Below are 15263 nucleotides of genomic sequence, written 5' to 3'. Positions count from 1 at the left end.
GATCGAGACCATCCTGGCTAACACGGTGAAACCCCGTCTCTACTAAAAATACAAAAAATTAGCTGGGCGTGGTGGCGGGCACCTGTAGTCCCAGTTACTCAGGAGGCTGAGACAGGAGAATGGCGTGAACCCGGAAGGCAGAGCTTGCAGTGAGCCGAGATCACACCACTGCACTCCAGCCTGGGTGTCACAGCGAGACTCCTTCTCAAAAATAAATAAATAAAATAAAATAAAAATACAAAAATTAGCTGGATGTGGTGGTGAGCGCCTGTAATCCCAGCTACTCAAGAGGCTGAGGCAGGAGAATTGCTTGAACCCAGGAGGTAGAGGGTGGAGTGAGCCGAGATCACGCCACTGCACTCCAGCCTGGGTGACAGAGTGAGACTCCGTCTAAAAAAAAGATTGATTATAGACCTAAACCACAAATGCTAAAATCATAAAGCTTTTAGGCAAAAACACAGAGTATCTTCATAACTTGGAGGAAAGCAATCCCTTCTTAAGCTATAGAAAGCAATAACATAAAATAAATTTCTTGATAAGTGAAACATCAAAATAGAAAACTTTTGCTCGTCAAAAGACATCATTATCGTGCAATGCCAGCACTTTGGGAATCTGATGTAGAAGGACTGCTTGAGGCCAGGAGTTTGAGACCAGCCTGGCCAACAAAGCTAGACTCTGTCACTACAAAAAATTTTTAAAATGAGCTGAGTGTGGTGGTGTGCACCTGTAGTCCCAGCTACTCCAGATCCTGAGAAAAGACGATTGCCTGAGCCCAGGAGTTAGAGGCTGCAGTGAGTTATGATTGTGCCACTGCACTCCAGCCTGAGTGACAGAGTGAGACCCTGACTAAAAAAAAAAAAAAAAAAGATGTTATTATGAACGTAAGTCAAATAGATAGACAAAACATTGATCTGAGAAGGGACAAAGGAATGTGAGATATATTAAAAATTCCTATAGTATAGTAATAAAATGACAGCCCAATGAATGGACAATAAGCATATGAAAGGTACTCGAGGCCAGGTGCCCTGGCTCATGCCTGTAATCCCAGCACTTTGGGAGGCCGAGGTGGGCGGATCACCTGAGGTCAGGAGTTCGAGACCAGCCTGGCCAGCATGGCAAAACCATGTCTCTACTAAAAATACAAAAATTAGCTGGGAGTGGTGGTGGGCGCCTGTAATCCCAGCTACTTGGGAGGTTGAGGCAGGAGAATCACTTGAACCCAGGAGGTGGAGGTTGCAGTGAGTTGAGATTGTGCCATTGCACTCCAACCTGGGCAATGAGAGCAAAACTCCGTCTCAAAATAATAAAAAAAAATAAAAAATAAAATAAAAAATGATCTAGATATAGAGGTGCATTCCTGTAGTCCTAGCTACTCAAGAGGCTGAGGCAGGAGGATTGCTTGAGCCTAGAAGGTTGAGGCTGCAGTGAGCAGTGATTGTGCCGCTGTGCTCCAGCCTGGGCAACAGAGTGAGACCTTGTCTCAAAAATAAAAAGAAAAAAGAGAAAGAAAAGAACTCAGTATCTTTAGTTATTAAGAAAATGCAAATTGGCTGGGCACAGTGGCTCACGCCTGTAATCCCAGCACTTTGGGAGGCCGAGGCAGGCAGATCACGAGGTCAGGAGATTGAGACCATCCTGGCAAACACAGTGAAACCCTGTCTCTACTAAAAATACAAAAAAATTAGCCGGGCGTGGTGGCGGGCGCCTGTAATCCTAGCTTCTTGGGAGGCTGAGGCAGGAGAATGGCGTGAACCCGGGAGGCGGAGCTTGCAGTGAGCGGAGATCGCACCAATGCACTCCAGACTGGGCAACAGAGTGAGACTCCGTCTCAAAAAAAAAAAAAAAAGAAACAGAAAATGCAAATGATGCCAGGCGCGGTGGCTTATGCCAGTAATCCCAGCACTTTGGGAGGCTGAGGTGGACAGATCACGAGGTCAGGAGATCGAGACCATCCTGACTAACACAGTGAAACCCTGTCTAAAATTACAAAAAATTAGCCGGGCGTGGTGGCAGGTGCCTGTAGTCCCAGCTACTCGGGAGGCTGAGGCAGGAGAATGGCATGAACTCAGGAGGCGGAGCTTGCAGTGAGCCAAGATGGTGCCACTGCACTCCAGCCTGGGTGACAGAGTGAGACTATGTTTCAAAAAAAAAAAAAGCAAATTATAACCACAGTATGATACCTGTCCATACTCACCAAAATGATTAAACTTTAAAAAACTGACAGTACCAAATGTTAGTGGGAATACAGAGCAACTGGAACTCTCATACATCATTAGTGGGAATGTAAAGTATACTATCAATTTGGAACAATATGTAGCAGTTTCTCATAAAACTACACATACACCTACCCTATGACTCAGCAATTCTATTCCTAGTTATTTATCCGAGAGAAATGAAAGCATATGTTCACACACAGACTTGAACATAGAATATTCATAGCAGTTTTCTTCACAGTAGCCAAAAGCTGGCTATAGCTCAGGTATCCTTCATTTGAAAAAGGATAAACAAACTGTGGTATAGATCCACCATGGGACACTACTCAGCAACAAAAATGAAAGAACTATGGATACATGCAGCAACATGGATGAACCTCAAAACATGTTACTGAAAAGAAACCAGACATAAAAGTACATCCTACATTACTCTGCTTTAAAAAAAATCAGAGGCCGGGTGCGGTGGCTCATGCCTGTAATCCCAGCACTTTGGGAGGCCGAGGCGGGCAGATCACAAGGTTAGGAGATCAAGACCACAGTGAAACCCTGTCTCTACTAAAAATACAAAAAATTAGCTGGGCGCGGTGGCGGGCGCCTGTAGTCCCAGCTACTCAGGAGGCTGAGGCAGGAGAATGGCGTGAACCCGGGAAGCGGAGCTTGCAGTGAGCCGAGATCGCCCCACTACACTCCAGCCAGGGGGACAGAGCAAGGCTCCGTTTCAAAAAAAAAAAAAATCAGAACAGTAGCTTTCCCTGTGGGTTGGGGTGAGGGTAATGATCCACATCTTGATAGAAGTTTGGGTGTCACAAAGCAACCACCTGGTAGGGCAGAGATTTGAACACATGTGGTCTGCCAGCGACCATGGTTTTAATCACCATACCATGTAGCCTTGCCCAGGCTGTGGAGCCTCAAATGTGGATGAGATCACAGAGAAAGAGTATCCCGTGAAGACAGGAGACTGAGAGGAAGGACCCAGAGAGGTAGGCCGAAGACCAAGAAAGGAATCATGAAAAGTACTTGGGGGAGAACTTACTCAAGAATGGCTAACGGTGTTGAGTACTGCTGAGAGGTTCAACAAGAGAGAGACAGGAATGTGCCATCATTCAAGGCCCCTAGGAGGGTGTATGTGACATAGGCCAGGACAGTTTCATGACTGGTGGGGGCAGCAGCCAGCTGGCAGTGTAATGAGGAGGTAAGGAAGAGAAGACTGAATATGAGTAACTGCATAGGGGAAGGGAGAGAGGCAAGACAGTAATTAAAAAGCTGAGATTTCCTTGCAGAGGCACAATCCTGACCACAGCTGACTCCATCCAGAGCTGCTTGACTTTGCCCATTCACCAGGATGGCTACTTTGTCTTTCTGTGAAGTAAAGGTCCCTTCACCACAGTAAGCCTGTGACAGCCCGAGGGCTCCATTTGAAGCCTTGAGATCAGCTGACTCCACCATTGCTCACATCCTGTCATCCTTGGCAGGCCTTGATGGGCATCCATCCTTCTCCACTCAGCCCAGTCCTTCCTCTTCCTAACACTGTTATACTGCTCTCCACCCCTCTTCTTGCTTGAAGCCTGGAGCCACCCCTGGCTCACATTATCCTTGCCCCTCTTGACTTGTCTGGAACCTGATCCTTCCTTGAGAACATTCTTCCTTTAATGAGGTATCACTTACTCTCTCAAGTGTATAGGGCGGGTGGTAGTGGGAAGACGGACAGGCAGCCCACCTGGGAGTCTCCATTTCCTATGGCCATGTGGCTTCACCATGGTCTTAGTTAGGGATGCATTTAACAGCAAGTAATGGAAGACCCAATTAAAGCAGGCTGAACAATGAGGAGTTTTATAGCAGGTCCAGGACTGGTTGATTCATCAAGGGTTTTCCACCTCTTCACACTCATACTTTATCCCCATTGGTTGGTAGTATCTCCCCTCCCAGTTGCAATGTGGTTGCAGCTATTCCAATCCTAAAAGTGAGCATGGCACTGAAGAAGAACAAAACTTTTCCCAGAAGCCCCCTAAGTCCTATTGACCAGGACTGGGTCACTGGCCAAGGGAACAGAAATACTATGATTGGCTAAGCCAACTGGATTCATCTCCTGAATATATAGGAGGGGGACACCTGTGTGAAATCCAGACTTTGCTAGCAAGGGAGAAAAGCTTGGCTGCTGAATAGGCACCGCCAGTGCTTGCCTCAATAGTCATATCAAATTCCTCTTCCTTTAAGAACCAGCTATTTCACCTTCCACTGGGATGTGCAACATAGGGTTTAAGGGCAACAGTTCTGGTGCCAAACCAAATGGATTCGAATCCCAGCTCTCTCACTGTAACCTTGAGCAAGTTGCTGAACTTTCCATGCCACAGTTTCCTCATTTGTAAAATGAGGGTTATCAGCACTATCCAATATAATTTTCTGTGATGACGGAAATGCCCCATGTCTGTTCTAATCTAGTAGCCACAAGTCATACATGGCTATTGCACATTTGAAATATGACTGATACATCAGAGGCATTGAATTTTAAAACTGAAATAGCCACAAGTGATTAGTAGCTACTGTATTGGGCACGTAGTTCTAGCTCATATTATTATTGTAGGATAAAAAGTACAGTGCTTCAATTTTAGAGTAAGAATTGAAGCAACACATAAAGCCCCACTAAGTGTTAGTTATTATTTTTGCTGTTATCCACTGATGTCCTGGTCACTTTACTCTGTGAAGGCTTTGTTTATTTTATTTTTATTTTTTTGAGGCAGGCTCTCACTCTGTTGCCCAGGCTGGAGTGCAGTGGTGCAATTATGGCTCACTGCAGCCTTGACATCCTGGACTCAGGAATCCTCCCACCTTAGCCTCCCCAATGACTGGAACTACAGGCACATACCACCATGCCAGGCTAATTTTTGTATTTTTTCTAGAGACAGCAGTTCACCATGTTGCCCAGGCTGGTCTCAAACTCCTGGCCTCAAGCAATCTGCCCACCTCAGCCTCCCAGAGTGCTAGGATTACAGGCATGAGCCACCACGCCTGGCCTTCTGTGAAGACTTTAGCAGCCGACTGTCTTCCTGTCCACCTCAGACTTTCCACAAACCCAGATGGTTTCAGTGCTCATGCAGGTAGTCCAGCCAACACCCTGGCCTCTTGGTTCCTTGTTCTCTTTGACGCCAATGACTTACCTCTGTGTTGCTGTAACCACTCACTCTCATAGCCACCACCTTTACCACACCCTTGCAGGAGAGCTGGACTGAAATCTCACTCCCTAGATTCTGACCACAACATCCTACCCTTACAGTTCTTTCTTTCCCTTGCCTCTAAGAAGCCTGGTCTTTAAGTCTGTTGAGACTTCCAGTTTCTTGCCTTTCTTTCCTTTGACACTGGCCCCTCGTGTCTTTACTTTTCTTCCTAACCAGTCTCCATTCCACAGTGCTTCACCTCTGCTCTTCAACTGTATTGTCTCCCTCTCTGTTGTTATTAACCTTCTGAATGGATCTCCTTGCTTCAGGACTTATCTTTTAAATCCATCCTCAGCCGGGCGCGGTGGCTCAAGCCTGTAATCCCAGCACTTTGGGAGGCCGAGGCGGGTGGATCACGAGGTCAGGAGATCGAGACCATCCTGGCTAACATGGTGAAACCCCGTCTCTACTAAAAATACAAAAAACTAGCCGGGCGTGGTGGCGGGCGCCTGTAGTCCCAGCTACTCGGAGGCTGAGGCAGGAGAATGGCGTGAACCTGGGAGGCGGAGCTTGCAGTGAGCCGAGATCGCGCCACTGCACTCCAGCCTGGGTGACACAGCGAGACTCCGTCTCCAAAAAAAAAAAAAAAAAAAATATCCGTCCTCCACATTGCAGCTAGGCTGGGCTGATCCCTCTACTAAATCTTATCATATGACCCACCTGTCTAAATCTTCTAATGCTCCCCATTGCCCACTACTACCCGTTCCCAGAAGGTACCATGCTCCCACAGGTATCCGTGCCTTTGCATATACTAAACCTTCTTCCTGCCTCAATGCTCTTCTTGTTCTTTGCCTGAATAATTCCTATGTCCTTTCAAGATTCATTTCAGGCTGGGCACGGTGGCTCATGCCTGTAATCCCAACATTTTGGGAGGTCGAGGCAGGAGGATCACTTGAGTTCAGGAGTTCAAGAGCCTGGACAATATGTTGAGACCCTGTTCTATGAGAGAGAGAGAGAGAGAGAGAGAGAGAGAGAAGGATTCAGGCATGCTTTATGCTGAAAGTATAGAGCTGTCATAACTACAGAGCAGGAGGGTGGAGATTTGGGGAATCAAGGGGATAATAAATGGAACAAGTGCCTGAAGAGGCAGAAGGGAGGGGCCTTGAGCACAGGTGTTTCCTAATTAAATGATGAGTTGGTATGAAGATGGATGGAAACTTGGGGAGAACAGTGAAGGCCTGGGAGATAGAGTTGGCTAGGGGCCCTCAGCAGCGTCCCACAATTCTTTTGTGACCTCCTTCTCGTTTCCCTCATCCTCCACAAATCACGGGCCACTATTCAGTGTTCTTGAACTGTCTTGTCTGTGAAATGTATTGAGCTCCAGCAATCAATCCATCAATCAGTTTAGTCCTTATATAGGAGACTATGTGTAAAACATTTAGCCCAGAACCAAGTACACGGGAGACACTCAGTTAATTGTAGCCCTTGGTATCTGTACCAGCAAGAATGCATGTTGTCTTTTCTAGCTGCGGCACAGCAGTGTGTACAGTATAATATGAGTCCTTGCCCTCCTTGAACTTGTGTTATTGTTGAGGAAGAAAGATGTACCCACAAAATCATTAAAAAGCAATACAAAGGAACATGTAGTGGCCACCAGTATCCAAATTGTGCTTCCATTATTATTATTATTATTATTATTATTATTGAGACAGACCCTCACTCTGTCGCTGAAGTGCAGTGGTGTGATCCTGGCTCACTGTAACCTCCACCTCCTGGGTTTAAACAATTCTCGTGCCTCAGCCTCCCAAGTAGCTGGGACTACAGGACAGTGCCACCATGCCTGGCTAATTTTTGTATTTTTAGTAGAGATGGGGTTTCACCATGTTGGCCAGGCTGATCTCGAACTCCTTACCTCAGGTGATCTGCCCACCTTGGCCTCCCAAAGCGCTGGAATTGCTTTTTTTTTTTTTTTTTTACACAACCAGCACTAAAAAGTATGTTTTACATCATGACTTAGAATTCAGATACATATAGGGCAGGCAGTGGTGGCTCATGGCTGTAATCCCAGCACTTTGGGAGGGCGAGGTGGGTGGATCACCTGAGGCCAGGAGTTCAAGACCAGCCTGACCAATATGGTGTCTCTACTAAAAATACAAAAATTAGCTGGGTGTCATGGCATGCGCCTGTAGTCCCAGCTACTGGGGAGGCTGAGACAGGAGAATTGCTTGAACCTGGGAGGCGGAAGTTGCAGTGAGCTGAGATCACGCCACTGTACTCCAGCCTGGGCAACAGAGGGAGACTCCATCTCAAAAAAAAAAAAAAAAAAGAATTCAGATACATATATAAAGCTGAAATAAAAGTTTAATTAAACAATACTTATCCTTACTTCACATGATGCCTTCTGATATTTATTTTTTAATTTTATTCACTTTTTTATTTTTATTTTTTATTTTTTGAGATGGAGTCTTGCTCTGTTGCCCAGAATGGAGTGTAGTGGTATGATCTCAGCTCACTGCAGCCTCCACCTCTTGGGTTCCAGTGATTCTCCTGCCTCAGCCTCCCAGGTAGCTGGGATTACAGGCACGTGCCACTGTGCCCGGTTAATTTTTTGTGTTTTTTAGTAGAGACGAGGCTTCCTCATGTTGGCCAGGCTGGTCTCGAACTCCTGACCTCAGGTGATCCACCCACCTCGGCCTCTCAAAGTGCTAGGATTACAGGCATGAGCCGCTGCGCCTGGCCTTTACTTCAGTTTTAAAGAGTGATGGTCAAGACACTGTTTTTTTTTTTTTTTTTATGTTTTGGTTTTTAATTTTGTTTTAAATTTTTTTCATAGACATGGGATGTTGCTATGTTGCCCAGGCGGGTCTCGAACTCCTGGCCTCCAGCAATCCTCCTGCCTCAGCCTCCCAGAGTTTTGGGATTACAGGTGTGAGCCATTGTGCCTGGTCAAGATGCTGTTATGGGCTGAGTTGTGTTCCTCAAAAATTCTCTTGAAGTCCTAATCCCAAGTACCTCAGGATGTGACCTTATTTTGAAGGACCCACTTACAGGGTCTTTACAGAGGTAATTAAGTTAAAATGAGGCCATTAGGGTGGTGCTTAATGCAATATGACTGGTATCCTTGAAAGAAGGGGAAACTTGGAGGCTGACTTGCATACAAAGAGAACACTGTGTGAATGTGAAAATGGCCACCTACAAGCCAAGGAGGGAGGCCTGGAACAGAGCCTTCCTTCACATCCCTGAGAAGGAATCGATCAACCCTGCTCATGTTAACCTTGATCTTGGACTTCTAGCCTCCAGCATCTTGAGAGATTTCTGTTATTTAAGTCATACAATTTGTAGTACTTTGTTACAGCAGCCCTAGCAAACTGATACACTCACCAAATTGATTTTGTGACTCACTATTGGGTTGTAAAATTGATTTTGTGACTCACTATTGGGTTGTAACCGGCAGTACACGGACATAAAGTTATTTTTTCCTTTTGCTTTCTCTTGTGCAATCTTTTGTGTGTGTGTGTGTGTGTGTGTGTGTGTGACGGAGTCTCGTTCTGTCACCAGGCTGGAGTGCAGTGGCGTGATCTCGGCTCACTACAATCTCTGCCTCCCAGGTTCAAGTGATTTCCCTGCCTCAGCCTCCCAAGTAGCTGGGACTACAGGCATGCACTACCACGCCCGACTAATTTTTTGTATTTTTAGTAGAGACAGGGTTTCACCATGTTAACCAGGATGGTCTCAATCTCCTGACCTTGTGATCTGCCTGCCTCAGCCTCCCAAAGTCCAGGGATTACAGGCATGAGCCTCTCTTGTGCAATCTTTACCACCACTCGATGGGATGGCAGGGCCCAGGGGAGGGTGACACAGTCACCCTCACAGTCATGCAGGTGCAGATGTCATTAATGAAGGTCTGACAGACCCTGCAATTGTACAATCTGAAGATGAGTATCTCCTTAAATTTCATACTCTAGGCACTTTACCCTAGCCTAGACTCTGTTGAAGTAGGTATGACTATTATTCTCATTTGAGGGATTGACACCTGATTGAGAACCTCCTAAATGGAATCAGACCCAAGCCAGATTTGCCTCTAAATCCTGTTTTTTTCCCCCTTACATCACAGTGTTCCCATTGGTATAATCAGTTAGAGAGGGAGACAATTAATACCATTTTTCTACCAGTACTTGTGCCTTGCCTTCCTACCTCTTAAAAGGAGCGAAAGTCAGAGAGCACATTTACTCTTTTCCCTCCTGCTACCCAAGTCTTTGGGGACTTGTAGCTCTGACACCCCTAGATGGTGAAACCTGGCTTCACCTACTGTCTGCGGATGTCTGCAGGCAGAGTGGGCACCCAGGAGCACATACAAAGCACATGTGCCGTGAACACGTATGTGCACACACCTTGATCCTAGGATGGCTTGTTGGACAAGCCAATGGACAGAGTCCCTGCCTGCCACCTCCACCCGTGCCTCCCTTCTCTTCCATTCACTGCCCTGCAGACACAGCGGACACATATGCACATACACTGTCAATAGGATTCTTTTGGCAGTAATATGACCCCCAAATCTGGGAACTTATATGTAGGATGGAGACCCTTCTCCTTTCCTCATACCTGGTTTATTAAGAACCATAAAAATAGTGCCTGACAGTTACTGTGTGTCAGTCACTGTTCTAAGCCTTCAGATGTATTACTGCACTTGATTCTCACAACATTATGAGTTAAGACTTATTTGCTCCACTTTACAGATGACGAGAATGAATCACAGAGTAAATTGCCCAGGGTTGTGTGGTTAGCAGCATTAGCAGGATTTGAACCCAAGCAGCCTGTATGCACAGTCCAGTCTCTTAACTGCTATATTCTGCTGTGTTCAAACCCTCTGCTGCCTGGCTGGATCCACACACATGCACTCATGCACAGACCTGCGGGGTACCAAGGGATGGAGTGGGAGGAGCTGGGTCTGGAAATCAGTTCAGGCACCAGGGGGCAGCATAGGCCTAGCTTTGGCCCCTCAGCCCAGCCCGGCTATGGGAGGGAGGAGGGGAGCAGAAACTTCCTCTCGCCGCCCCTCAGACACCACCTCTTCCACACACCTGGGCTCTCAGGTGTCCGGGAGTAAAGGCCTCTCTGGGTCCCTTGGTCTCCTCCAGCTCCTCCCCCAGCAAAAACTGCAGAACCCTCCACTAGTTATGATGATGACTCAGAAGCTGAGCAAGACTGTGTGTGTGTGTGTGTGTGTGTGTGTGTGTGTGTGTGTGTGTGTGGTGTTGTGAGTACAGTGGGCTCTGAGTGCGAATATGTTTGTGAGCCTGCCTGCACGTGTGTGTGTGTGTGTGTGTGTGTGTGTGTAGTCTTGTGGTCAGGGAAGTTGTGCATGTGTGTGTTTGTTTCTTGGCGTGTCTCAGTGTTTACCCCAGAAACAGATAGGAACTTGGCAGATAGGAACACAGCAGATTCGAATTCAAACTTGTCCCTTGTGAATCTGCAGGCAGCAGCTCCGGCTTGTGCTGGTTCCCCCCACAGTCTCAGGAGGGGTGCCCTGTGAGGAGAGGGCAAAGACCAGCTTCAGTCCAAGGGACTCCTGGAGTCTTCCGGAATTCTGAGCTGAGGGTTCCCCTCCCCCACTCCCTCCCGTCAGTGGTCACGAGACCGACCTCTAAGGCGTTCCCTGCCAGAAGGGAGGGGGACCTAGGAGTTGGCTGGCATCGAGCTCCCCGGCTGCTTTTCAGGGTCCTCCACTGGAGGGAGCGCAGAGTCCAGAGGGATTTACTTTTCCTGAGGCCCTGGGGAGCCCAGTCCCTCGTGGGCCCAAACCCCAGCCCTTGGCAGAGTTTGAGTTTGGGAGCCAAGCAGTTAGGGGTGGCATGTCTCTGTTTGATATTGGGTGACTTTCTGGAGAAAAGCTGATGCTTTTGAGGGGGCCAGAGTAAGTGGGGGTCAGCCTCCGCGGGAGCCTGGCTCCAGGGCCTGGACCCCAGTCCTGATCCCCCACGTGCTCTCCCACTCGGCACAGGAGGCACACATATTCACCCCACTTTCTTCCTCTTCCTCCTCCAGCCCACTTTCTCTTCTCTGTGTCGTCAGAGCTCCAGGGAGGGACCTGGGTAGAAGGAGAAGCCGGAAACAGCGGGCTGGGGCAGCCACTGCTTACACTGAAGAGGGAGGACGGGAGAGGAGTGTGTGTGTGTGTATGTATGTGTGTGTTTTATTTTATTTTTCTTTTTGGTGATGGTGGTGGAAGGGGGGAGGTGCTAGCAGGGCCAGCCTTGAACTCGCTGGACAGAGCTACAGACCTATGGGGCCTGGCAGTGCCCGCTGAGAAAGGGAGAAGACAGCAGAGGGGTTGCCTCCGAGGTGGGTGCGGGGGCCTCTTTGAGTGTGTGGGGGTGGATTCGGCGGGGGAGCTCTCGGGATCCTCCCCTGGCTGGGTGGATGGTCCCCAAGAGATGGTTTCAGCTACTGTTGGTGGCTGGTGGCACTGGGTTTTGGCAGTTTCGAACTCCTGGAGGAATCTGGGAGGGTCCAGGCCTCAGTACTCCCCTCCCCCATGGGTCATGTTTTCACAGCCTCACCCCTGCACCCCCAGGGCAATGGAAAGTCAGGGAAAGAAGGTGAAGGAGTGCTCCTCTGCCCTGGGTCGGGGGAAGTGGCCGCCCCTCCCTGGAAGGTTGATGCCAGAGGGCAGTGGATCCTCGTTAAACCCCTATCCTGCCCTCCGCTAAAGGTTCCTGTTCAAGGGTGTGGCTGGGGGGTGAGCGAGCCCCAGATGTAGACCTCATGGTGCCCCAGAGGAGGGGGAATTTCCCCCTCAAAACTGCTCCACGCTTGGCTGCTGTAGACGCTGAGATTTCCCAGCGGTGGCGCCGAGTTAACCCTCCTCGTGCTGAACTGGCTCCACCTCCCCGCCCGCCCCCACTGCCACATCCACACATTGGGCAACTCAGAGAAGCTGTTTTAACTTTCGATCCTGTGGTCCCACAGTCAGAGGACTTCGGGAGGTAGGGGTTGAGATAAGCGAATTTAGGCCACCAAGCGGGCGGACAAGGATCCCAGACCTTGCGCTTCCCTTCTGGGTTTGGGAGGGAACACTGGCCCCGCCCCTCACGCCGTGGTTCCTCCCTCCCTTCCCCTACAGCGGGCTGAACGCTAAAGGAGTCCCTGTCCTGGTCAAGCCAATCGACCCAGCGTTGTTATGAGTTGGGGTGGGGAGAAATGTGTCCTCCTAATGTCTGGGGAAGAAGAGGGGTTGGATATTTCTAGCCAGGGCCATGCCAGGAGGCTGGTCACTTTGCAAGGGGATGCAGAGGAAAGCGATGCCCACCCATTCCAGAGGACCTTTCTCTCTTGGGTTAGAGAAAGGCCTATTGGAGGGACCTAAGCAGGAGGGGTAAGGATTCGCCTTGAGGAGAAAAGAGCTGGGGGAAGTGGGAACTGGAGGAAAGAGGGGCATGAAGGTCTTGGAGCAGGAAGGTCCAGAGAAGGGGCCTCTCCATTTTCCATCCCTTTGAGAGTCCTGGGTGAAGTGAGAGGCTGAACGTGGAACAGGAGGACTTGGGGTTACTGGTTTTTGGGAGACCGGGGGAGTTGTCATCCCATCCTCTCCCTCATCTCTAGGAGAGGGATATTGTGAGAAACGTGAACTGAGAGGCCCCTGGGAAACCACTGGTCTAGCCAGTTCCCCCTGAACCTGGAAATGGGGATGCAACCCCCTCCTCTACTTCCCTGTCCCCTTCTCTCCTTTCTCCCTCTTTTCGTCTCTCTTCTTCACCTCCAGCTTCCTCTCTCTTCTAGGCTCTTTCCTCCTGGCTTACTAAACCTGCCTTTTTTTCCAGTCTCTCCCATCCTCTTCCTTAGTTCTCTCTACTTTCCTTTTCCAACTCTCCTCCTTCAAGTCTCCTCCCATCTTCCCCCACTTCTTAGGATGATCAGATTTGCCCCTGGAAGGGATCCTAACAACACAGTGCGATGGTTAATCCCCACTCAGATTCAAAGCCTGCTTTCCAAACTCACCTACTGAGTGACCTTGGGCAGGGTAGAGAAACTCCTTAAGCCTCAGTTTCTTCATCTATAAAATGGATATTATATATTTTCAAAAGTGTCATGAGGCCTGAATGAGATAATGCACTGAGTGTAATGCCTCCTACGTGGTAAGTGCTTAACAAATAGTAGCTGTTATTACTCTCCCATCCTCTTCATCATCTAGCCTTGTGGTTTTCATTTTTATTTAATTTTATTTACTTATATATATATATATATTTTTGAGACAGAGTCTCGCTCTGTCGCCCAGGCTTTTTTGAGACAGTCTCGCTCTGTCGCCCAGGCTTGAGTACAGTGGTGTAATCTCGGCTCACTGCAAGCTCCGCCTCCCGGGTTCACACCGTTCTCTCACCTCAGCCTCCCGAGTAGCTGGGACTACAGGGGCCTGCCACCACGCCCTGCTAATTTTGTTTTTGTATTTTTAGTAGAGACAGGGTTTCACTGTGTTAGCCAGGATGGTCTTGATCTCCTGACCTAGTGATCCGCCCACCTCGGCCTCCCAAAGTGCTGGGATTACAGGTGTGAGCCACCGCTCCTGGCCGAGCCTTGTGGTTTTCAAATTATCTCATGGAGCCCTAGAATTTTGAGAGGTTTGTCTAGGGACGCCTTTGGCGTCAGGAGATGGGGAGAGGGAAGTAGAAGCAGTCAAGTTTCAGGCTTTCCATGCTTGCTTTCAACAGGGTATCTTCAGTTTCGTACCTTTTATGTAATTGAGATTCCACAGATTAAAAGCTGACATTGCCTACTGCTTTAAAAAGTTTGGAAAGTTTTCCATTCATCTAACACTCATATTTTATAGATGAGAAAATCAAAGCCCACACAGGGAAGGCTCCTTGCCCACAGAACCAGAGTCAGGTCTAGAGCTGCAACCAAATTCTCTGCCATCTCCAAGAGAGCTCTCTCCCTACTGCCCTGTCTCCCTTTGCCTCCCCACCCCTCTGGCTACAGCTCAGCTCTTTCCACCCCTGTGTCTATCACTGAAGGAGTTACCCCCATCTCAGGCATTGACCCAGGATGCCCCTGGTTTAAGGTGGTCTGGCCATGAGTGGTGGTGGGGATGGTCCCTAGGAGGGCTATCTATAGGAGGTCCCTGGCTGCTCCAGAAGATAGGCCAAGTTTCTTGGGCACCCTCAGAGTGGCCTTATTTTTCTCCTCCAGGCAACCTCCAAGTCCCAGATCATGTCTCTGTGGGGTCTGGTCTCCAAGATGCCCCCAGAAAAAGTGCAGCGGCTCTATGTCGACTTTCCCCAACACCTGCGGCATCTTCTGGGTGACTGGCTGGAGAGCCAGCCCTGGTGAGTCCTGGCTGTTCCCTGCTGGTTCCCCAAGTCTTCCCTGACTCATCTTCCTTCTCCTTAGATTTTTTCCCCTCAGCCGTGGATTCAGAACTTGAGACCTGTTATTCCATGTGTAGTGACCTAGATTTAGCAGGGAGTCTGTGCCCCATCAAGACCAGCCTATGAATGTTGACAGATGGAGACCCCATCTCTTAGGAGGCTGAGCTGAAGAGGAGGGAGGTTTGGGCTGGGACAAAGGCACTTCTCATAACAGCTAGAAGACTGGGGAACAAGGAGCACGGGTGAAAGCTACAGGGCCTAGATGGAGAATAAGGAGCGAGAAAGGAACTGCTCAGCTTTTGGCTGTGGGGTAAAGGGTCAGGAGAGCTGAGGAAGCCCTGGCCTGAGGTAGTCTCATCCTGATCTTCCTGCAGGGAGTTCCTGGTCGGCTCAGACGCCTTCTGCTGCAACATGGCTAGTGCCCTACTTTCAGACACTGTCCAGCGCCTTCAGGCCTCGGCGGGAGAGCAGGGGGAGGGGAGCACCATCTTGCAACACATCAGTACCCTGGAGGTGGGGCAGGAGGGGAGGGAACA

General features: G+C 49.0%; 1 protein-coding gene across 6 annotated transcripts in view; it reads left to right on the top strand.

Moving 5' to 3' along the window:
* Window positions 1-15263, top strand: part of STAT6 (signal transducer and activator of transcription 6, interleukin-4 induced) — a 48470-nt gene that overhangs the window by 21177 nt on the left and 12030 nt on the right. Inside the window, exons 1-3 of one of the 6 annotated variants that reach the window (XM_011988527.1) lie at window positions 11416-11707; window positions 14549-14685; window positions 15102-15240. In XM_011988527.1, the coding sequence (XP_011843917.1) occupies window positions 14570-14685; window positions 15102-15240 (255 nt within the window). In that variant the 5' untranslated portion in view covers window positions 11416-11707; window positions 14549-14569. Of the gene's footprint in view, window positions 1-11415; window positions 11708-12434; window positions 12741-14548; window positions 14686-15101; window positions 15241-15263 lie in introns of those variants that run through there. The other 5 variants (XM_011988528.1, XM_011988529.1, XM_011988531.1 and 2 more) reach the window with 5 other exon arrangements.

Source organism: Mandrillus leucophaeus, unplaced genomic scaffold (genome assembly GCF_000951045.1).
Source record: "Mandrillus leucophaeus isolate KB7577 unplaced genomic scaffold, Mleu.le_1.0 Scaffold332, whole genome shotgun sequence".
Classification (NCBI taxonomy): domain Eukaryota; kingdom Metazoa; phylum Chordata; class Mammalia; order Primates; family Cercopithecidae; genus Mandrillus; species Mandrillus leucophaeus.
This window is presented reverse-complemented; position numbering and strand designations above follow the sequence as displayed.